The following is a 25,412-nucleotide window of genomic DNA, read 5'->3' as shown; positions in this document are numbered from 1 at the left end:
TTCTTTATTCTTTATCCAGCTGCAAGTATTTTACCCATAGCTATATGGCAGAGTTTATTTATATTTTGTGTTAGCTAATAATCTGAATCTCTTAAGTAAGTAACTCACTTTGTCAAATAAATGTAGTGGAGTAAGAAGTACAATATGTAGAAGTATGAAGTAGCATAAAATATAAAACTAAGTAAAGCAAAACTACAACAAAATCATACTTAAGTGCAATACTTGAGTAAATGTACTTCACTACATTACACCTGTACCTCAGTCATGTTTAGCTCATTATGAATTGATACCTCCTTCCTTGGGGAGTAACTGCTGTTGTATCTGTGTTTAAAGCCGGAGAACCTTCTGTTGGCCAGTAAGCTGAAGGGGGCTGCGGTGAAGCTGGCGGACTTCGGCCTGGCCATCGAGGTGCAGGGAGACCAGCAGGCCTGGTTCGGTCAGTACTCTGTTTCATAAATGAGCTCTTCATGAACGTTACTGACCCTTCATTATTTTTGCATGGTTGTTGTTGTATTAGTATATATAAAAATATGTCATAGCCCTTAGCATTCGGCCCTGGAACTTAGACAGTCTAGTTTGATGAAAGTAAAATGGGTGTAGGATTGTGATGGGATAGTTAAGCTCTGTCATGTGTTGATCCTGTAAAACCAAAATCACACTTTTGATTAATTTAGAAATAATGTTTTCCAAAAATAGAAACTACATCCATCCATCCATCCATCTTCTCCCGCTTATCCGTGGTCGGGTCGCGGGGGTAGCAGTTCCAGCAGAGAGCCCCAAACTTTCTTTTCCCTGGCGACATCAACCAGCTCTGACTGGGGGTCCCAAGGCGCTCCCAGGCCAGCGAAGAGATATAATCCCTCCACCTGGTCCTAGGTCTACTTTTTGGTCTCTTCCCAGCTGGACGTGCCTGGAACACCTCCCTAGGGAGGCGCCCAGGTGGCATCCTAACTAGGTGCCCGAACCACCTCAACTGGCTTCTTTCGACGCGAAGGAGGAGCGGCTCAACTCCGAGTCCCTCCCTGATGACCGAACTTCTCACCTTATCTCTAAGGGAGACACCAGCCACCCGCGGAGGAAACCCATCTCGGCCGCTTGTATCCGCGATCTCGTTCTTTCGGTCATGACCCATCCTTCATGACCATAGGTGAGGGTAGGAACGAAAAATGGCCCGGTAGACAGAGAGCTTTGCCTTCCGGCTCAGCTCCCTTTTCGTCACAACGGTGCGGTAAAGCGACTGCAGTACCGCTCCCGCTGCTCCGATCCTCCGGCCCATCTCACGCTCCATTGATCCCTCACTCGAGAACAAGCCCCCGAGATACTTGAACTCCTTCACTTGGGGTAAGGACTCATTCCCTACTTGAGTGGACAGTCCATCGGTTTCCTGCTGAGAACCATGGCCTCAGATTTGGAGGTGCTGATCCTCATCCCAGCCGCTTCACAACTCTGTTGCGAACCGATCCAGTGAGTGCTGAAGGTCGCAGACCGATGAAGCCATCAGAACCACATCATCTGCAAAAAGCAGTGGTGCAATCCTTAGTCCACCGAACTGCAGACCCCCCCCCCCCACGACTACGCCTCGAAATCCGATCCATGTATATTACAAACAGGATTGGTGACAAAGCGCAGCCCTGGCGGAGGCCAACCCTCACCGGAAATGGGTCCGACTTACTGCCGAGGACCCGGACACAGCTCTCGCTTTGGGAGTACAGAGATTGGATGGCCCTGAGTAGAGACCCCCTCACCCCATACTCCACGCAGCACCTCCCACAGTAACTCCCTGGGAACCCGGTCATACGCCTTCTCCAAGTCTACAAAACACATGTAGACCGGATAAGCGTACTCCCAGGCCCCCTCCAGGATCCTTGCGAGAGTAAAAGGCTGATCCGTCGTTCCACGACCAGGACGGAATCCGCATTGTTCCTCCTCAATCTGAGGTTCGACAATCGGCCTGACCCTCCTTTCGAGTACCTTGGAGTAAACTTTCCCGGGGAGGCTGAGTAGTGTGATGCCTCTGTAATTGGCACACACCCTCTGATCCCCTTTTTGAAAAGGGGGACCACCACCCCGGTCTGCCACTCCTTCGGTACCGTTTCCGACTTCCACGCAACGTTGATGAGACGTGTCAACCATGACAGTCCCTCAACACCCAGAGCCTTCAGCATTTCCGGGCGGATCTCATCCACCCCCGGGGCTTTGCCACTGTGGAGTTGTTTGACGACCTCAGTGACCTCCCCCCGGGAGATTGGCGTTGATCCCCCGTCATACTCCAGCTCTGCCTCTAACATAGAGGGCGGAGTTGTCGGGTTCAGGAGTTCCTCAAAGTGTTCCTTCCAACGTCCCAACACTCCATCAGTTGAGGTCAACAACGTCCCATCCTTACTGTACACAGCTTGGATGGTTCCCTGCTTCCCCCTCCTGAGGTGTCGGACAGTTTTCCAGAACAACTTTGGTGCCGCCCGAAAGTCCTTCTCCGAACTTCTCCCACACCCGCTGCTTTGCCTCGGCCACGGATTAGGCTGCTGCCCTTCGGGCCTGTCGGTACTTGCAACTGCTTCGGGAGTCCCCCGGGATAACAAATCCCTGAAGGCCTCCTTCTTCAGTCGGACGGCTTCCCTGACCACCGGTGTCCACCAGGAGGTTCGAGGGTTACCGCCCCTTGAGGCACCTAGGACCTTGAGACCACAGCTCCCCCGCCGCGGCTTCGGCAATAGAGGCTTTGAACACCGACCACTCTGGTTCAATGTCCCCAACCTCCACAGGAATGCCCGAAAAGCTCCGCCGGAGGTGTGAGTTGAAGGCCTCCTGAACTTGGGCCTCCTCCAGACGTTCCCAGTTCACCCGAACTACACGTTTGGGTCTTACCAGGTCTATCCAGAGGCTTCCCCCGCCACTCGACCCAACTCACCACCAGATGGTGATCAGTTGACAAACTCCGCCCCTTCTCTTTACCCGAGTGTCCAAAACATACGGCCTCAGGTCCGATGATACGATAACGAAATCGATCATGGACCTTCTGCCTAGGGTGCTCTGGTACCACGTACACTTATGAGCATCCTTATGTTCGAACATGGTGTTTGTTATGGCCAATCCATGACTAGCACAGAAGTCCAGTAACAAACCACACTCCGGTTCGATCAGGGGGGCCGTTCCTCCCAATCACGCCCCTCCAAGTGTCTCCATCATTGCCCACATGTGCGTTGAAGTCTCCCAGCAAGACTAAGGAGTCCCCTTCAGAGCCCCATACAGGACTCTTTCCAGGGTCTCCAAGAAGGCCGAATACTCTGAACTGCTGTTGGGTGCATAAGCACACACAACAGTCAGAGTTTTCCCCCCCCATAACCCGCAGGCGTAGGGAGGCGACCCTCTCGTCCACTGGGGTAAACTCCAACAACGAAGCAACCTAACCGGGGACTTGTTGAGTATCCCCACACCCGCCCGGCCGCCATCACACCTTGAGCAACTCCGGAGAAGAATAGAGTCCAACCCCTATCCAGAAGTAAGGTTCCAGAGCCGACGCTGTGCGTAGAGGTGAGCCCAACCAGATCCAACTGGTACCGCTCCACCTCCCGCACAAGCTCCGGCTCCTTCCCCCCCAGAGAGGTGACGTTCCACGTCCCCAAAGCCAGCTTCTGCCGCCCGGGTCTGGTCCGTCGAGACCCTCCGCTTTCACTGCCACCCGTCTGGCAGCGCACCCGACCCCATCGATGTTTTCCCGTAGGTGGTGGGCCCGCGGGACGGAGAAGCGGAGGTGTTGCCCACGTTTGCCTTTTCGGGCTGGGCCCGGCCGGGCTCCGTGGCAAGCCCGGCCACCAGACGCTCGCCGACGAGTCCCTCCTCTGGGCCTGGCTCCAGAAGGGGAACCCCGGGCTTCCTCCGGGCCGGGTATCCTCACTTCTTTGTTGGTCTTTCATGAGGTCTTTTGAACCAATCTTAGTCTGGCCCCTTGCCTGAGACCAATTTGCCATGGGAGACCCTACCAGGAACACAAGGTTCCAGACAACACAGCCCCCAGGTTCATCAGGGCACACAAACCTCTCTACCACGGTAAGGTGCTGGTTCTTCAGAGAGGTAGAAACTACAATGTCTGTAAAATAATTCATCGTAATTATGTTTTTAAATATTGAATGATGTTACTTCCCGATTCCAAGCCCCTTTAAAGATTCATTGCATCCTCAGGGTTTGTTGCTGATGTTCTTAACCAATTGTAGACACTAAAAGTTTAATTTCCTCTCGCATGACAATAGAACATTGAAGCACTTTCTTTCTCTTTCCCAGCTGATGAGAAAAGTAAAGGCAGCGATGAAGATGTTTGTCCTACTTTGGTTTTTTCGATAAACTGCAAAATCAAATAAATATCTTCACGTGCTTTTAGGACGAAAGTTGTGCCTGTCCGAAGAGACGAGGTGTGCTATTGCTCTCGGCTCTGCATTGAATAGCTGTCACTTCTATTTCTTCCCCGGTATCCCCTGTAGAATAGAGACATAATTGTTCTGTTCCCCGGCTCCCATCTGGAACCAGTTGACATGTGTTCTGACTTTAGTTCTACACGCACTACATTTCTGCTGCTACTTTGAGGCTTTTTTAAAAGTAGGCTAAATTTGGATGTTCATGAGGCAAAACTGCTAAATGATTTTCTTAGGAGCTTGTTAACCTCGGCTCATAAACGTTATGGACCGCTGATCCTTGGCTACTAGAACAAAGTGTATTGACAGGGGGGATCTGAAAGGTGTGTGCTTGTGTTTCAGGTTTTGCCGGTACACCAGGCTACCTGTCCTCCAGAGGTGCTGAGGAAAGATCCGTACGGCATGCCAGTGGACATGTGGGCCTGTGGTAAAGTACTGTAATAGGGCCCTATACACTCTGGGCTCTGGCTTCAGACAGTGCAGCAGCAGGGAAAGAGCCACTTGAACATAAAGCATGGAGACATGTCACAGTACATATAAGTTTGAACCTGAAAAGGAACATGATAGGGCCCCTTTAACTGTTGTGTGATAAACCTCGGTCGCTCATTCAGCAGGCGCCATGGCAGGAGGACAGCCGTTCAGATTAAAGGGACTGCCAGCAAAACGATAGGCTCTTAACGAGAAGGATCTTACATGTATGAGAAGTGGCTACAGTATGTATGAACAGTATCACAGGAATGTTATATATATAGTGTGTATTCTGAATGTCCATGATTATGTAATGTCTCCTGATTGTCTCACAACACTGTTCACCCATCTGTTTGGATTGTGCCTGGTAATGAATTCAAAACAAAAAACCACTTGTAGTCCTTGTCCTTGTAGTTGAATCTCTTTGGTTTTTGCACTTCTTCTAAGTCACTGTGGATAGAAGCGCCAGCCAACTGACATGTGATGTTGTTGCTCTTTCTGGTTCCATAAACCAGAGAGTTGTTATTATTGTGATCAATAGAGCCAGTAATCAAGAGAGCAAGAGAAACCCCCCCCACCCCCCCCCCCCCCCCATCCTGTTCTGTTTATGAGTTCCTGTATCACAGCGTACAGAGGGCTGTTGCCTCCTGCATAATCATTCCATACGCTCATTACAAACACTTGTGACTGCCAGAGCACACACACCACACACACACACACACACACGACGCACACACGCACACACACACCTGTGCTGACCTCACTGGAGTCCACCCAACACACAATGGCCGGTGGTGTTTATGTCAGTCTGTCTCATGCGTCAAACAGCCCCTTTCATCTCTTCTGGCAGCCCATACCCAGGCCCCTGTCATCTCTTCTGTCAGCCCCATTACCCAATCAGAATCCCCCTTTCCTGCTCACACAATCACCGAGTGTGCATGGCACTACACTGTTCTTTATGTATACATCATGTATATTTGTTTTCTTCCATTCTCACCTTGTTCAGATGGCCCCTGAGAGCTCAAGCACAGCAAAAAGAAAACACCTTTACAATAACACAGACATGTGCAAAAGAGAAGAACAGAGAAAACACCAACGAATACAGAGACATGCTGCAAATACTAAAAACCCAACCAAATGCAGATAAAGAAACACCGGATACAAATTGGCACTGCAAAAACAGAAAAAAGGAGAAACACAATTACAACTAGTATTTCTCAGCAGGCCAAAGACAAGTCTAAAGGACTTCTCCCACCCAGGTCCCAGGTCCCAGGTCCTGGGACCTGGAGTTTGAAACACCAACAGACTGAACAGTTGGTTTACAACTTACCCCTGGACCTCCAGACTGTTAAAACAACAGTCCTAAGTGCAATATCATTTAATCAACCAACTCGTATGCACTTTAAACTACTTTTAAATGCTCTTTTTTTAACTTCTTTCTTTTAATCTGTGTGACTGGCGAAGCCACACACAGTCTAGTATTCGACATACTTATCTCATCTTATTCTCTTCTTCCGCCACAAATGTTGTCACGCTACTCGTCTGGCAGCGTTGACACGAAACACACAAAACACATCAAAACGTGCGGGATGACCGGGACCGGGTTGCTAGGTCTTTTATAAGAGATTCACTTCTCAGAAAACTGTGATCATTTGCCCCGTAGGAATGAACGGGAAATCCATTTGAACAGAGCTCAAAAACACCCCACTTTGACCCCATACAGATTCCACATACTTTAACGTAGAACAAAAGTTACAAGTTCAAGGCTTTTATTTGTCATACGTACATAGCTACAGAGTAGTTATGTCGATGCAAATCTTAGGTCTCAGGCTCCACCAACAGTGCAACACAATAAAACAGAAACACAGAAAATACAAATACAAAAAATTGTAAAATAGTGAAATGGAGAACCGCAGTGACGCGTCTAAAACCCGGAAGTAAACTTCTTCCGGTTCCTTCGTCAAAAAGCAATGAGATTTCTCCATAGGATTTTGGAAAATAGCTCGGAATAAGGTCTGTGGTGGACACACATTCAAGAGACGGATCACGTTTTGTTCGGCCGGATAATATCCACATGTCTATCCTACTTTTATAATTTTTGAATCATACATCTAGTCGCCAGAAGGAAAATGCTAACGTTATGCTCTAAACGAACTACAAAAAAGTACAGCAGCTGGGTCGCACAACTTCAACGTCACGCCAACTTTAGATCGTTTCAACTGACTTCCGCGGGCTTGCATATTTTAACAAAGCTTTTCATTTTAGCCACACTGAATTTCACTAGAAGTCATGGCTGTGTCAATGACCAGTCTGATATCGTTTTACAAAGATGACAAGAAGAGTGTAGATAGAGGAGAGAACCACTACAAGTCAGTACACGTACAACAGTGCAGCCTCGATGAAGGTGTGCTTACCGGTGTTGTCAGGGCTAGCATGAGGGACATAGAGTAGTGATAGCAAGAGTACCGTTAACCTAGAGTTAATTTATTCACATTAGTGACATTAATTCCCATCAACAAATCCATTTTATGTGTCACATGAACTCTTTATTACAAATATTACACACCAGAAAACACAGAATATCCATGAAATAAACATACAGTAGGCTATACACAATTAAAGGGATAATTGGGAAGGCATTACAAATGTAAATATATTTTAAATAATAAAACAATCCCAACAATGTCAGTGGAAGAAGCCAACGGCAGCTAAATGTACGCATTCAGTGGAGGGCTATTTCCTCCAACCAATAACTCACTCAACCCGCTGACAAGAGAGCCCACCTCCGAAGATCGTGACTGGCTGAGGGACAGACTCGGGGGCAGGTTCTCAGGAATGTCTTGGCTTCTCTCCCCCGAGCCAGAAGAGGAACACTACAGCTTGGAAACACTTACTGTTCCTGAAATTATCAAACTGTTGGGCATCAGGGACCTGAGGCAATTGTGGCAAGCATGGCATTGTCTGAGGAGCAACAGAGGGCAATTCAGGTGGCTACCACTGGTCAGCGAACCAACCCAAACTGGCATTTGTTCAGGAAAGGAAGGTTGACTGCCAGCAACTTTGGAGCTGTCCTGAGGTCAAAGCGTGTGACTGCTTCCCTTAGTGCCAGGGTGCTAGGGCAACAACAGGCCCTTGATGGTGTTTTGTCTGTACAGTGGGGGACTATGAATGAATGTGAGGGCGTCAGGGCATTCACCACTGCAACCCAGATGCAGGTCCATGAGTCAGGTTTGTGGCTCTCCCAATCAGGAGTGTTGGGGGCATCTCCAGATGGTCTGGTAGGGTCTCCCGCTGTGCTGGAGGTAAAGTGTCCCTACGGAGCCAGGGAAATGACAATTAGTGAAGCATTGCAAATCAAGGGCTTCTGTGTCAGTAAGGAGGGAGAAACATTCAGCCTGCGTGAGGAGCATCCTTACTGGCACCAAGTGCAAGGTCAGCTTCACCTCACTGCAAGAGAGACTTGCTACTTTGTGGTCTGGACTACGAAAGACAGTGTCATCATTCCGATAGCCCGAGATGACAATTGGCAGCCTAACCTGTTGGCTCTTGAGGACTTTTCAAGGCCCACATGCTTCCAAAGCTGGCACTGCCGGAATAATCACCTTTGTCACTGTTGTGGTTATTTTCTGAAAAAACAGAAAACAAAAAGGCATATTAATTGACTTGTTCTGAGTTCAGAGAGCACTGCTGTTAAAATATTTTTTTTAGAGAAAACTCATCTTCAGGATGTTGTGGTTCCCCTTTGAAGATCTTTCTTGTAGCTGCTGCGATCCTTGAGTCGTTCATATGTTCGATGAAAAAGATCATAAATCTATCATTTTCAAATATAGTAATTTTAAGAAATTGTAATCGTTTTTAATTTACATTTACTCGCCTTTGCAATGTTGTGGTTGTTATTGTTAGGTTTCCTGTCAGCTCGTCTGTTGGGAAGATATCAAATATTAGTTTCATGGAAGTCACACCGTCACATATAAGAGCATTAAGACATACAGTACATAGGCTAAAACAAAACATCTAAAGATATAACCTTGCACTTTGATAAGTCTTGTGAACATTTTCACTATTTTATTTTATAGATCAAAATTGAACTAAAGAAATAAATGGTAGATTAATCCATATTGAAAATAGGTGTCAGCTGCTACACTAATTATAATAGTTATATTTCTTAATTAAGATAATGTATTACTTTATTGATCCCAATTTGGGAAATGTTTCTTGCAGCAGCATAACAAGAAAATATAAGTTATTATATATACAAAAGTATGTGAGGGATGGAATATTAAATTGAATATAAATGTAAAACGTACATGTGATGTTACGTCCAAGATAAGCGATGGAGCAGAGCGTTCTCTGCCAGCCAGAGGTGATTTGTTATTAGTTCAATATGTCAAACCGATTTCCCTGACTACAATCTTTAGTCACATGGTGAAACGTTATGCTGCTTGTACTAATTACACTTATCATATAAGCCACACAGGTTTTAATAGGATGTATTCATTATCTTTACTTATGTTGCGGTCTTTTCAGCAGCGCCATCTCTAAAACGGCGATACACTACCCATCATTTACATTTCACCGTGACATGGACAACAATGTAACGTCAGCTTACCTCATGGCACGAATCCAGACTCTCCTTTGGAAAACATTGGCCGGGAAACGATAGAACGAGCACGTTTCATGCGAAGACCTGTGGCTGCAACCCGGAGCAAAGCAACAAACCATTGCGTAGCTAACTAGTAGCGCTAGCTTTAGCTGACGTTAGCCAACGAAACGAACTGCCGAGTAAACTTGGAAAACACTGGTAATTAATTATTCTATCATTTGTAAAACTACGGTGTTAAAAACAAATACAGATTCTAATGGTCAGATATATAGATATACAGATACTAGAGATACTACAGATACTAAAGATAGGCAGGTACTTGCTTTCAAGCAGAACACAGGGGAAAACAAACTTAGCTGGGGTGTTTACGTGTTCGGCGTAATGACGTACAATGGCCTCGACAATTTCTGTAGTCCTATTCAGCCACTCGGTAACAACCATCGTTTTTCAGACACGTAAACTCTTCAAAAATCACCAGTGGGGTCACTGCTGATGTATTTAATGTCGTAGAACAAAACGTGATCTATCTCTTCAATGTGTCTCAACCACAGACCTTATTTCCAGCTAGTTTCCAAAACCCTATGGAGAAAAGGAATTGCTTTTTGACGATGCAACCGGAAGTGCTAAAAATGCTAACTTACTTCCGGGTTTTAGGACGCGTCACTGCGGTTCTCTATAGAGTCTATATACGTGATAAGTGATTGGAATATGATATATTAAATAAATAATTTGTAAATGTCAGCCAGATGAATGTTATTGATGTTGTTTCAAACGTTCAGGTGTTTAACAGTCTGATGGCCTGTGGGAGGAAACTGTCCCCGAGTCTGGTGGTTTTAGTCCGGATGCTGCGGTACCGCCTGCCAGACGGCAGCAGACAGAACAGTGTATGGCTGGGGTGAGGGGGTCGGGGTCTTTATAATCCTGAGGGTTTACTTCCTGAGCCGCTGGGAGTAAAGATCCTCATGGATGGCAGCTCCGTCCTGGTGATGCCTGTGCAGTTTTCACCACCCTCTGTAAAGCCTTACGATTGAGGGCGTTGCAGCTGCCGTACCAGGGTGATGCAGCCAGTCAGGATGCTCTCTATGGTGCACCTGTAGAAGGTCAGGATCCTCTCTATGGTGCACTGTAGAAGGTCAGGATCCTCTCTATGGAGCACCTGTAGAAGGTCAGGATCTCTATGGAGCACCTGTAGAAGGTCAGGATCCTCTCTATGGAGCACCTGTAGAAGGTCAGGATGCTCTCTATGGAGCACCTGTAGAAGGTCAGGATGCTCTCTATGGAGCACCTGTAGAAGGTCAGGATCCTCTCTATGGAGCACCTGTAGAAGGTCAGGATGCTCTCTATGGAGCACCTGTAGAAGGTCAGGATGCTCTCTATGGTGCACCTGTAGAAGGTCAGGATCCTCTCTATGGAGCACCTGTAGAAGGTCAGGATGCTCTCTATGGAGCACCTGTAGAAGGTCAGGATCCTCTCTATGGTGCACCTGTAGAAGGTCAGGATCCTCTCTATGGGCACCTGAAGGTCAGGATCCTCTCTCTACAGTTGTTTCACGAGGTCAAGCGTCTATCGAATACGTAGGCATTTACAAGAATATGAATCCAGGATGATTTTGTCATTTCAAACACAGAGGAGGACTCGTTGGAATAGTGAGTGGTGTCAAAGCTGAGAAACAACATGGATGTAATACTTTATGAATAGCCAATAGCTTCATAGCTAACGGTTCACTGGTAAACAGCTAGGATCTTCATATCAGGTATTCAGATACAAATATTTCAAATATCTTAAACAAGAGCTTTAAGTTGCCTAATCTTTAAAATATATGCTGTATTTGCTAAAGGCAAATATTTAAGGGACAACAATTGCACATCGTACGACAACATGTGCTGTACCCCTGAAACACTGCACGCTCACACAGCTTACTTAAGGATAACAACTAACAGGTTGAGAGAAGTTGCATATCAATAAAACTAAGAGTTCACAATTAAAAGTAAATGACAAATGGAGCTACCTTTTTCTGATTGATTTGCTACTTGTGTTTATGGTTATGCCACTTGTGATGTCTGTCTGGCAGGTGCTTGTGGAACATCATCTAAATAGCCTGATCCCTAACAAACATGTATTTTAATAACGAGCAGAATAAAAAACAAAGGTAACTCACATTTTTTGGAGGACAATCATTTACTGATTTTTAATTTCATTAGTTTTGATAATGTAAAGATTTTTAAAGGTATTTGTTGTCTATGCTCTAGTTCGAATGACAACAACAACAACCTCTTACTTTCTTCAGTAGCCCTTTGATAGTTGACAAAGATTCAGCCACGGTTCATCGAGTAGAACAAATTAACCAAATCAACTTAGCTGTTTCAAGTCATTCCCATGAGAGTTAAGTTATCGGTGTGTGAGAGTGAGAGTAGTATAATGGAAATAAGTGAGGGGCCCCTCAGTGTATAGAGCCAAGGTGACCACAGTTTCTAATACAACTTGTTTAATGGTTGCAAAATAACAGCAGCAGCCTATTTCTTCCATTACAGCTCGCTCACAAAAGCGTTTGGCTTCATCGAGGATTTTAAATGCCACCAAATGTATTATTCATCCTCTCGGGGTCCTGGAGCTCTGCTGGGGTCTGGCACGAGGCACTGCCCCCCCTCTCCACCAGCAGGGCTCGCACAGCCCAATTTCACTGCAGCCGCCTACGTCTTGTTGAATGATATCCATCCATCCATTGACCCCCCCACCCAACATATATTAGTTTGAGCTCACTCACTTCTTCATGTTGTTTCTCTGTGGACTAGAAATGGCCCTCCTGTTGCTTCAAAGCCTGCAATAAAACCTCCCCAAAGTCTATATTTTCAGCGGGAAAGAAGTACTAACTGTACTCAGATATTTTACTGAAGTAAAAGTAGAAATACTAGTGTTAACAAGTAGAAGTCCTGAATTTAAAATCTTACTTGAGTAAAAGTAAAAAAAGTATTGGCATCAACAAGTACTGAAAGTACCAAAAGTAAAAGTACTTGTTGTGCTTAATGTCCCATAATCATACAGTATATATTAAATAACTGGATTATAATTTGTTATGCAATGTGTTCTTTATTCTTTATCCAGCTGCAAGTATTTTACCCATAGCTATATGGCAGAGTTTATTTATATTTTGTGTTAGCTAATAATCTGAATCTCTTAAGTAAGTAACTCACTTTGTCAAATACATGTAGTGGAGTAAGAAGTACAATATGTAGAAGTATGAAGTAGCATAAAATATAAAACTAAGTAAAGCAAACTACAACAAAATCATACTTAAGTGCAATACTTGAGTAAATGTACTTCACTACATTACACCTGTACCTCAGTCATGTTTAGCTCATTATGAATTGATACCTCCTTCCTTGGGGCGTAACTGCTGTTGGTATCTGTGTTTAAAGCCGGAGAACCTTCTGTTGGCCAGTAAAGCTGAAGGGGGCTGCGGTTGAAGCTGGCGGACTTCGGCCTGGCCATCGAGGTGCAGGGAGACCAGCAGGACCTGGTTCGGTCAGTACTCTGTTTCATAAATGAGCTCTTCATGAACGTTACTGACCCTTCATTATTTTTGCATGGTTGTTGTTGTATTAGTATATATAAAAATATGTCATAGCCCTTAGCATTCGGCCCTGGAACTTAGACAGTCTAGTTTGATGAAAGTAAAATGGGTGTAGGATTGTGATGGGATAGTTAAGCTCTGTCATGTGTTGATCCTGTAAAACCAAAATCACACTTTTGATTAATTTAGGAAATAATGTTTTCCAAAAATAGAAACTACATCCATCCATCCATCCATCTTCTCCCGCTTATCCGTGGTCGGGTCGCGGGGGTAGCAGTTCCAGCAGAGAGCCCCAAACTTTCTTTTCCCTGGCGACATCAACCAGCTCTGACTGGGGGTCCCAAGGCGCTCCCAGGCCAGCGAAGAGAGTATAATCCCTCACCTGGTCCTAGGTCTACTTTTTGGTCTCTTCCCAGCTGGACGTGCCTGGAACACCTCCCTAGGGAGGCGCCCAGGTGGCATCCTAACTAGGTGCCCGAACCACCTCAACTGGCTTCTTTCGACGCGAAGGAGGAGCGGCTCAACTCGAGTCCCTCCCTGATGACCGAACTTCTCACCTTATCTCATAAGGGAGACACCAGCCACCCGGCGGAGGAAACCCATCCGGCCGCTGTATCCGCGATCTCGTTCTTTCGGTCATGACCCATCCTTCATGACCATAGGTGAGGGTAGGAACGAAAATGGCCCGGTAGACAGAGAGCTTTGCCTTCCGGCTCAGCTCCCTTTTCGTCACAACGGTGCGGTAAAGCGACTGCAGTACCGCTCCCGCTGCTCCGATCCTCCGGCCCATCTCACGCTCCATTGATCCCTCACTCGAGAACAAGCCCCCGAGATACTTGAACTCCTTCACTTGGGGTAAGGACTCATTCCCTACTTGGAGTGGACAGTCCATCGGTTTCCTGCTGAGAACCATGGCCTCAGATTTGGAGGTGCTGATCCTCATCCCAGCCGCTTCACACTCTGTTGCGAACCGATCCAGTGAGTGCTGAAGGTCGCAGACCGATGAAGCCATCAGAACCACATCATCTGCAAAAAGCAGTGGTGCAATCCTTAGTCCACCGAACTGCAGACCCCCCCCCCCCCACGACTACGCCTCGAAATCCGATCCATGTATATTACAAACAGGATTGGTGACAAAGCGCAGCCCTGGCGGAGGCCAACCCTCACCGGAAATGGGTCCGACTTACTGCCGAGGACCCGGACACAGCTCTCGCTTTGGGAGTACAGAGATTGGATGGCCCTGAGTAGAGACCCCCTCACCCCATACTCCCGCAGCACCTCCCACAGTAACTCCCTGGGAACCCGGTCATACGCCTTCTCCAAGTCTACAAAACACATGTAGACCGGATAAGCGTACTCCCAGGCCCCCTCCAGGATCCTTGCGAGAGTAAAAGGCTGATCCGTCGTTCCCACGACCAGGACGGAATCCGCATTGTTCCTCCTCAATCTGAGGTTCGACAATCGGCCTGACCCTCCTTTCGAGTACCCTTGGAGTAACTTTCCCGGGGAGGCTGAGTAGTGTGATGCCTCTGTAATTGGCACACACCCTCTGATCCCCCTTTTGAAAGGGGGGGACCACCACCCCGGTCTGCCACTCCTTCGGTACCGTTTCCGACTTCCACGCAACGTTGATGAGACGTGTCAACCATGACAGTCCCTCAACACCCAGAGCCTTCAGCATTTCCGGGCGGATCTCATCCACCCCCGGGGCTTTGCCACTGTGGAGTTGTTTGACGACCTCAGTGACCTCCCCCCGGGAGATTGGCGTTGATCCCCCGTCATACTCCAGCTCTGCCTCTAACATAGAGGGCGGAGTTGTCGGGTTCAGGAGTTCCTCAAAGTGTTCCTTCCAACGTCCCAACACTCCATCAGTTGAGGTCAACAACGTCCCATCCTTACTGTACACAGCTTGGATGGTTCCCTGCTTCCCCCTCCTGAGGTGTCGGACAGTTTTCCAGAACAACTTTGGTGCCGCCCGAAAGTCCTTCTCCGAACTTCTCCCACACCCGCTGCTTTGCCTCGGCCACGGATTAGGCTGCTGCCCTTCGGGCCTGTCGGTACCTTGCAACTGCTTCGGGAGTCCCCCGGGATAACAAATCCCTGAAGGCCTCCTTCTTCAGTCGGACGGCTTCCCTGACCACCGGTGTCCACCAGGAGGTTCGAGGGTTACCGCCCCTTGAGGCACCTAGGACCTGAGACCACAGCTCCCCGCCGCGGCTTCGGCAATAGAGGCTTTGAACACCCGACCACTCTGGTTCAATGTCCCCAACCCTCCACAGGAATGCCCGAAAAGCTCCGCCGGAGGTGTGAGTTGAAGGCCTCCTGAACTTGGGCCTCCTCCAGACGTTCCCAGTTCACCCGAACTACACGTTTGGGCTTACCAGGTCTATCCAGAGGCTTCCCCCGCCACTCGACCCCAACTCACCACCAGATGGTGATCAGTTGACAACTCCGCCCCTCTCTTTACCCGAGTGTCCAAAACATACGGCCTCAGGTCCGATGATACGATAACGAAATCGATCATGGACCTTCTGCCTAGGGTGCTCTGGTACCACGTACACTTATGAGCATCCTTATGTTCGAACATGGTGTTTGTTATGGCCAATCCATGACTAGCACAGAAGTCCAGTAACAAACCACCACTCCGGTTCAGATCAGGGGGGGCCGTTCCTCCCAATCACGCCCCTCCAAGTGTCTCCATCATTGCCCACATGTGCGTTGAAGTCTCCCAGCAAGACTAAGGAGTCCCCTTCAGGAGCCCCATACAGGACTCTTTCCAGGGTCTCCAAGAAGGCCGAATACTCTGAACTGCTGTTGGGTGCATAAGCACACACAACAGTCAGAGTTTTCCCCCCCATAACCCGCAGGCGTAGGGAGGCGACCCTCTCGTCCACTGGGGTAAACTCCAACAACGAAGCACCTAACCGGGGACTTGTGAGTATCCCCACACCCGCCCGGCGCCTCACACCTTGAGCAACTCCGGAGAAGAATAGAGTCAACCCCTATCCAGAAGTAAGGTTCCAGAGCCGACGCTGTGCGTAGAGGTGAGCCCAACCAGATCCAACTGGTACCGCTCCACCTCCCGCACAAGCTCCGGCTCCTTCCCCCCCCAGAGAGGTGACGTTCCACGTCCCCAAAGCCAGCTTCTGCCGCCCGGGTCTGGTCCGTCGAGACCCTCCGCTTTCACTGCCACCCGTCTGGCAGCGCACCCGACCCCATCTATGTTTCCCGTAGGTGGTGGGCCCGCGGGACGGAGAAGCGGAGGTGTTGCCCACGTTGCCTTTTCGGGCTGGGCCCGGCCGGGCTCCGTGGCAAGCCCGGCCACCAGACGCTCGCCGACGAGTCCTCCTTCTGGGCCTGGCTCCAGAAGGGGACCCCGGGCTTCCTCCGGGCCGGGTATCCTCACTTCTTTGTTGGTCTTTCATGAGGTCTTTTGAACCAATCTTAGTCTGGCCCCTTGCCTGAGACCAATTTGCCATGGGAGACCCTACCAGGAACACAAGGTTCCAGACAACACAGCCCCCAGGTTCATCAGGGCACACAAACCTCTCTACCACGGTAAGGTGCTGGTTCTTCAGAGAGGTAGAAACTACAATGTCTGTAAAATAATTCATCGTAATTATGTTTTTAAATATTGAATGATGTTACTTCCCGATTCCAAGCCCCTTTAAAGATTCATTGCATCCTCAGGGTTTGTTGCTGATGTTCTTAACCAATTGTAGACACTAAAAGTTTAATTTCCTCTCGCATGACAATAGAACATTGAAGCACTTCTTTCTCTTTCCCAGCTGATGAGAAAAGTAAAGGCAGCGATGAAGATGTTTGTCCTACTTTGGTTTTTTCGATAAACTGCAAAATCAAATAAATATCTTCACGTGCTTTTAGGACGAAAGTTGTGCCTGTCCGAAGAGACGAGGTGTGCTATTGCTCTCGGCTCTGCATTGAATAGCTGTCACTTCTATTTCTTCCCCGGTATCCCCTGTAGAATAGAGACATAATTGTTCTGTTCCCCGGCTCCCATCTGGAACCAGTTGACATTGTGTTCTGACTTTAGTTCTACACGCACTACATTTCTGCTGCTACTTTGAGGCTTTTTTAAAAGTAGGCTAAATTTGGATGTTCATGAGCAAAACTGCTAAATGATTTTCTTAGGAGCTTGTTAACCTCGGCTCATAAACGTTATGGGACCGCTGATCCTTGGCTACTAGAACAAAGTGTATTGACAGGGGGGATCTGAAAGGTGTGTGCTTGTGTTTCAGGTTTTGCCGGTACACCAGGCTACCTGTCTCCAGAGGTGCTGAGGAAAGATCCGTACGGCATGCCAGTGGACATGTGGGCCTGTGGTAAGTACTGTAATAGGGCCCTATTACACTCTGGGCTCTGGCTTCAGACAGTGCAGCAGCAGGAAAGAGCCACTTGAACATAAAGCATGGAGACATGTCACAGTACATATAAGTTTGAACCTGAAAAGGAACATGATAGGGCCCCTTTAACTGTTGGTGTGATAAACCTCGGTCGCCTCATTCAGCAGGCGCCATGGCAGGAGACAGCCGTTCAGATTAAAGGGACTGCCAGCAAAACGATAGGCTCTTAACGAGAAGGATCTTACATGTATGAGAAGTGGCTACAGTATTTATGAACAGTATCACAGGAATGTTATATATATAGTGTGTATTCTGAATGTCCATGATTATGTAATGTCTCCTGATTGTCTCACACACTGTTCACCCATCTGTTTGGATTGTGCCTTGGTAATGAAATTCAAAACAAAAAACCACTTGTAGTCCTTGTCCTTGTAGTTTGAATCTCTTTGGTTTTTGCACTTCTTCTAAGTCACTGTGGATAGAAGCGCCAGCCAACTGACATGTGATGTTGTTGCTCTTTCTGTTCCATAAACCAGAGAGTTGTTATTATTGTGATCAATAGAGCCAGTAATCAAGAGAGCAAGAGAACCCCCCCCCCCCCCCCCATCCTGTGCTGTTTATGTAGTTCCTGTATCACAGCGTACAGAGGGCTGTTGCCTCCTGCATTAATCATTCCATACGCTCATTACAAACACTTGTGACTGGCCAGAGCACACACACACACACACACACACACACACGCACGCACACACGCACACACACACCTGTGCTGACTCACTGAGTCCACACACACACAATGGCCGGTGTTGTGTTTATGGTCAGTCTGTCTCATCGTCAAATACAGGCCCCTTTCATCTCTTCCTGGCAGCCCATTACCCAGGCCCCTTTCATCTCTTCCTGGCAGCCCATTACCCAATCAGAATCCCCCTTTCCTGCTCACACAATCACCGAGTGTGCATGGCACTACACTGTTCTTTATGTATACATCATGTATATTTGTTTTCTTCCATTCTCACCTTGTTCAGATGGCCCTGAGAGCTCAAGCACAGCAAACAAGAAAACACTTTACAATAACACAGACATGTGCAAAAGAGAAGAACAGAGAAAACACAAACGAATACAGAGACATGCTGCAAATACTAAAAACCCAACCAAATGCAGATAAAGAAACACCGGATACAAATTGGCACTGCAAAAACAGAAAAAAGGAGAAACACAATTACAACTAGTATTTCTCAGCAGGCCAAAGACAAGTCTAAAGGACTTCTCCCACCCAGGTCCCAGGTCCCAGGTCCTGGGACCTGGAGTTTGAAACACCAACAGACTGAACAGTTGTTTACCCCTGGACCTCCAGACTGTTAAAACAACAGTCCTAAGTGCAATATCATTTAATCAACCAACTCGTATGCACTTTAAACTACTTTTTAAATGCTCTTTTTTTAACTTCTTTCTTTTAATTCTGTGTGACTGGCGAAGCCACACACAGTCTAGTATTCGACATACTTATCTCATCTTATTCTCTTTCTTCCGCCACAAATGTTGTCACGCTACTCGTCTGGCAGCGTTGACACGAAACACACAAAACACATCAAAACGTGCGGGATGACCGGGACCGGGTTGCTAGGTCTTTTATAAGAGATTCACTTCTCAGAAAACTGTGATCATTTGCCCCGTAGGAATGAACGGGAAATCCATTTGAACAGAGCTCAAAAACACCCCACTTTGACCCCATACAGATTCCACATACTTTAACGTAGAACAAAAGTTACAAGTTCAAGGCTTTTATTTGTCATACGTACATAGCTACAGAGTAGTTATGTCGATGCAAATCTTAGGTCTCAGGCTCCACCAACAGTGCAACACAATAAAACAGAAACACAGAAAATACAAATACAAAAAATTGTAAAATAGTGAAATGGAGAACCGCAGTGACGCGTCCTAAAACCCGGAAGTAAACTTCTTCCGGTTCCTTCGTCAAAAAGCAATGAGATTTCTCCATAGGATTTTGGAAAATAGCTCGGAATAAGGTCTGTGGTGGACACACATTCAAGAGACGGATCACGTTTTGTTCGGCCGGATAATATCCACATGTCTATCCTACTTTTATAATTTTTGAATCATACATCTAGTCGCCAGAAGGAAAATGCTAACGTTATGCTCTAAACGAACTACAAAAAAGTACAGCAGCTGGGTCGCACAACTTCAACGTCACGCCAACTTTAGATCGTTTCAACTGACTTCCGCGGGCTTGCATATTTTAACAAAGCTTTTCATTTTAGCCACACTGAATTTCACTAGAAGTCATGGCTGTGTCAATGACCAGTCTGATATCGTTTTACAAAGATGACAAGAAGAGTGTAGATAGAGGAGAGAACCACTACAAGTCAGTACACGTACAACAGTGCAGCCTCGATGAAGGTGTGCTTACCGGTGTTGTCAGGGCTAGCATGAGGGACATAGAGTAGTGATAGCAAGAGTACCGTTAACCTAGAGTTAATTTATTCACATTAGTGACATTAATTCCCATCAACAAATCCATTTTATGTGTCACATGAACTCTTTATTACAAATATTACACACCAGAAAACACAGAAATATCCATGAAATAAACATACAGTAGGCTATACACAATTAAAGGGATAATTGGGAAGGCATTACAAATGTAAATATATTTTAAATAATAAAACAATCCCAACAATGTCAGTGGAAGAAGCCAACGGCAGCTAAATGTACGCATTCAGTGGAGGGGCTATTTCCTCCAACCAATAACTCACTCAACCCGCTGAAGAGAGCCCACCTCCGAAGATCGTGACTGGCTGAGGGACAGACTCGGGGGCAGGTTCTCAGGAATGTCTTGGCTTCTCTCCCCCGAGCCAGAAGAGGAACACTACAGCTTGGAAACACTTACTGTTCCTGAAATGATCAAACCTGTTGGGCATCAGGGACCTGAGGCAATTGTGGCAAGCATGGCATTGTCTGAGGAGCAACAGAGGGCAATTCAGGTGGCTGCCACTGGTCAGCGAACCAACCCAAACTGGCATTTGTTCAGGAAAGGAAGGTTGACTGCCAGCAGCTTTGGAGCTGTCCTGAGGTCAAAGCGTGTGACTGCTGCCCTTAGTGCCAGGGTGCTAGGGCAACAACAGGCCCTTGATGGTGTTTTGTCTGTACAGTGGGGGACTATGAATGAATGTGAGGGCGTCAGGGCATTCACCACTGCATCCCAGATGCAGGTCCATGAGTCAGGTTTGTGGCTCTCCCAATCAGGAGTGTTGGGGGCATCTCCAGATGGTCTGGTAGGGTCTCCCGCTGTGCTGGAGGTAAAGTGTCCCTACGGAGCCAGGGACATGACAATTAGTGAAGCATTGCAAATCAAGGGCTTCTGTGTCAGTAAGGAGGGAGACACATTCAGCCTGCGTGAGGAGCATCCTTACTGGCACCAAGTGCAAGGTCAGCTTCACCTCACTGCAAGAGAGACTTGCTACTTTGTGGTCTGGACTACGAAAGACAGTGTCATCATTCCGATAGCCCGAGATGACAATTGGCAGCCTAACCTGTTGGCTCTTGAGGACTTGTTCCAGGCCCACATGCGTCCAAAGCTGGCACTGCCGGAATAATCACCGTTGTCACTGTTGTGGTTATTTTCTGAAAAAGACAGAAAAACAAAAAGGCATATTAATTGACTTGTTCTGAGTTCAGAGAGCACTGCTGTTAAAAGCAAATATTTTTTTTAGAGAAAACTCAGCTTCAGGATGTTGTGGTTCCCCTTTGAAGGTCTTTCTTGTTGCTGCTGCGATCCTTGAGTCGTTCATATGTTCGATGAAAAAGATCATAAATCTATCATTTTCAAATATAGTACTTTTAAGAAATTGTAAATCGTTTTTAATTTACATTTACTCGCCTTTGCAATGTTGTGGTTGTTATTGTTAGGTTTCCTGTCAGCTCGTCTGTTGGGAAGATATCAAATATTAGTTTCATGGAAGTCACACCGTCACATATAAGAGCATTAAGACATACAGTACATAGGCTAAAACAAAACATCTAAAGATATAACCTTGCACTTTGATAAGTCTTGTGAACATTTTCACTATTTTATTTTATAGATCAAAATTGAACTAAAGAAATAAATGGTAGATTAATCCATATTGAAAATAGGTGTCAGCTGCTACACTAATTATAATTATATTTCTTAATTAAGATAATGTATTACTTTATTGATCCCAATTTGGGAAATGTTTCTTGCAGCAGCATAACAAGAAAATATAAGTTATTATATATACAAAAGTATGTGAGGGATGGAATATTAAATTGAATATAAATGTAAAACGTACATGTGATGTTACGTCCAAGAGAAGCGATGGAGCAGAGCGTTCTCTGCCAGCCAGAGGTGATTTGTTATTAGTTCAATATGTCAAACCGATTTCCCTGACTACAATCTTTAGTCACATGGTGAAACGTTATGCTGCTTGTACTAATTAGACTTATCATATAAGCCACACAGGTTTTAATAGGATGTATTCATTATCTTTACTTATGTTGCGGTCTTTTCAGCAGCGCCATCTCTAAAACGGCGATACACTACCCATCATTTACATTTCACCGTGACATGGACAACAATGTAACGTCAGCTTACCTCATGGCACGAATCCAGACTCTCCTTTGGAAAACATTGGCCGGGAAACGATAGAACGAGCACGTTTCATGCGAAGACCTGTGGCTGCAACCCGGAGCAAAGCAACAAACCATTGCGTAGCTAACTAGTAGCGCTAGCTTTAGCTGACGTTAGCCAACGAAACGAACTGCCGAGTAAACTTGGAAAACACTGGTAATTAATTATTCTATCATTTGTAAAACTACGGTGTTAAAAACAAATACAGATTCTAATGGTCAGATATATAGATATACAGATACTAGAGATACTACAGATACTAAAGATAGGCAGGTACTTGCTTTCAAGCAGAACACAGGGGAAAACAAACTTAGCTGGGGTGTTTACGTGTTCGGCGTAATGACGTACAATGGCCTCGACAATTTCTGTAGTCCTATTCAGCCACTCGGTAACAACCATCGTTTTTCAGACACGTAAACTCTTCAAAAATCACCAGTGGGGTCACTGCTGATGTATTTAATGTCGTAGAACAAAACGTGATCTATCTCTTCAATGTGTCTCAACCACAGACCTTATTTCCAGCTAGTTTCCAAAACCCTATGGAGAAAAGGAATTGCTTTTTGACGATGCAACCGGAAGTGCTAAAAATGCTAACTTACTTCCGGGTTTTAGGACGCGTCACTGCGGTTCTCTATAGAGTCTATATACGTGATAAGTGATTGGAATATGATATATTAAATAAATAATTTGTAAATGTCAGCCAGATGAATGTTATTGATGTTGTTTCAAAAGTTCAGGTGTTTAACAGTCTGATGGCCTGTGGAATGAAACTGTCCCTGAGTCTGGTGGTTTTAGTCCGGATGCTGCGGTACCGCCTGCCAGACGGCAGCAGACAGAACAGTGTATGGCTGGGGTGATGGGGGTCTTTTATAATCCTGAGGGTTTACTTCCTGAGCCGCTGGGAGTAAAGATCCTCATGGATGGCAGCTCCGTCCTGGTGATGCGCTGTGCAGTTTTCACCACCCTCTGTAAAGCCTTACGATTGAGGGCGTTGCAGCTGCCGTACCAGGCCGTGATGCAGCCAGTCAGGATGCTCTCTATGGTGCACCTGTAGAAGGTCAGGATCCTCTCTATGGTGCAACTGTAGAAGGTCAGGATCCTCTCTATGGAGCACCTGTAGAACGTCAGGATACTCTCTATGGAGCACCTGTAGAAGGTCAGGATCCTCTCTATGGTGCACCTGTAGAAGTTCAGGATGCTCTCTATGGTGCACCTGTAGAAGGTCAGGATGCTCTCTATGGTGCACCTGTAGAAGGTCAGGATCCTCTCTATGGAGCACCTGTAGAAGGTCAGGATGCTCTCTATGGAGCACCTGTAGAAGGTCAGGATGCTCTCTATGGTGCACCTGTAGAAGGTCAGGATCCTCTCTATGGAGCACCTGTAGAAGGTCAGGATGCTCTCTATGGAGCACCTGTAGAAGGTCAGGATCCTCTCTATGGTGCACCTGTAGAAGGTCGGGATCCTCTCTATGGTGCACCTGAAGGTCAGGATACTTTCTATGGAGCACCTGTAGAAGGTCGGGATCCTCTCTATGGAGCACCTGTAGAAGGTCAGGATGCTCTCTATGGTGCACCTGTAGAAGGTCAGGATACTCTCTATGGTGCACCTGTAGGAGGTCAGGATCCTCTCTATGGAGCACCTGTAGAAGGTCAGGATACTCTCTATGGTGCACCTGTAGGAGGTCAGGATCCTCTCTATGGAGCACCTGTAGAAGGTCAGGATGCTCTCTATGGAGCACCTGTAGAAGGTCAGGATCCTCTCTATGGTGCACCTGTAGTAGGTCAGGATGCTCTCTATGGTGCACCTGTAGAAGGTCAGGATACTCTCTATGGAGCACCTGTAGGAGGTCAGGATCCTCTCTATGGAGCACCTGTAGAAGGTCAGGATCCTCTCTATGGAGCACCTGTAGAAGGTCAGGATGCTCTCTATGGTGCACCTGTAGAAGTTGCAGAGTATCCTGGAGTCCATGTTGAACCTCCTCAGCCTGCGGAGGAAGAAGAGCCGCCTTCGAGCTGTTTTGGTGAGAATGTTTGTGTGAAGAGTCCTTGTCAGGTCCTCAGTGGTTTGGACACCGAGGAACCTGAAGCTGCTGACTCTCTCCACAGTAGTCCCATTGATGGCGATGGGGGCGTGTCCCTCTCTCTGCTGCTTCCTGTAATCCACAATCAGCTCCTTGGTTTTGCTGACGTTGAGATGGAGGTTGTTATCCTGGCACCAAGATATCAGGTTTTCGACCTCCTCTCTATACACCGTCTCGTCGCCGTCGGTGATCAGGCCGATGACGGTCGTGTCGTCAGCAAACTTCACGATGGTGTTGGAGCTGTCTGTTGCCATGCAGGCGTGTGTGAACAGGGAGTAGAGGAGAGGGCTGAGCACGCAGCCTTGAGGGGCTCCAGTGTTGAGGATCAGGGTGGAGGATGTGATGTTTCCCAACCGCACTGCCTGGGGTCTGCCCGTCAGGAAGTTCAGGATCCAATCACAGAGGGCGCTGTTGAGCCCGAGGTCTCTGAGCTTGATGACCAGCTTGGAGGGAACAATGGTGTTGAAACCCATTTGCTCTGTAGGCAAACTGCAGGGGGTCCAGAGAGTCGGGGAGGGAGGAGGTGATGAGTGTTTTGACTAACCGCTCAAAGCACTTCATGATGATGGAAGTGAGTGCTACTGGGCGGTAGTCGTTGAGTGTGGTGATTTTTGACTTTTTGGGGACAGGAACGATGGTGGAGTGTTTGAAACATGTGTGGACTACAGACTGCAGCAGGGACCTGTTGAACATGTCCGTGAACACCTCCGCCAGCTGAACTGCACACACCCTGAGAACACGGCCAGGGATGCCATCAGGTCCAGGAGCCTTGTGTGGGTTAACCCTTTTAAAGGATTTGCACACATCTGCCCTGTCTAAAACAAAAGGGCAGGGCTCCTGGTCCTTCTGTGCCTCCACAGCCTGGCTGCTCTCGAATCGTGCAACAAAAACAGTTCAGCTCATCTGGGAGAGACGCGCACACAGACAGTCCTGCAGCACACCCCGCTGCCCCTTTGTAATCGGTCATTGTTCTTAGTCCCGCCCACATGTTCCGGGTGTTACAGCCTTTGAAGTCAGACTCCACTCTGTCTCTGTATTGTCGCTTTGCACTGCTAATAGCTTTCCGGAGTTCATACCTAGATTTCTTGTACATCTCTGAATCTCCACCTCTGTGCGCAATGGTACGTGCTTTCAGCTTGGTACCCACCTCGCTGTTTATCCAGGTCTTTTGATTCCGGAATGTTCGTACAGTAACCTTCGGTACCACGTCATCGATGCATTTCCCAATGTAGCAAATGACCGTGTCCGTTTGTG

The 25,412-nt window shown here is 47.0% G+C and overlaps 1 protein-coding gene across 8 annotated transcripts in view; it reads left to right on the top strand.

Moving 5' to 3' along the window:
- The window catches only part of camk2d1 (calcium/calmodulin-dependent protein kinase (CaM kinase) II delta 1), a 124,112-nt gene that overhangs the window by 65,239 nt on the left and 33,461 nt on the right, over positions 1-25,412 (top strand). For all 8 annotated transcript variants that reach the window (XM_071206592.1, XM_034105516.2, XM_071206588.1 and 5 more), the window contains exons 7-8: positions 334-436; positions 17,308-17,391. In XM_071206592.1, coding sequence (XP_071062693.1) covers positions 334-436; positions 17,308-17,391 — 187 coding nt within the window. The remainder of the gene's footprint in view (positions 1-333; positions 437-17,307; positions 17,392-25,412) is intronic.

This window comes from Pseudochaenichthys georgianus, chromosome 18, assembly GCF_902827115.2.
Source record: "Pseudochaenichthys georgianus chromosome 18, fPseGeo1.2, whole genome shotgun sequence".
Taxonomy (NCBI): Eukaryota; Metazoa; Chordata; class Actinopteri; order Perciformes; family Channichthyidae; genus Pseudochaenichthys; species Pseudochaenichthys georgianus.
The sequence above is the reverse complement of the archived record's forward strand: the minus strand, read 5'-3'. Positions and strand labels throughout refer to the sequence as shown.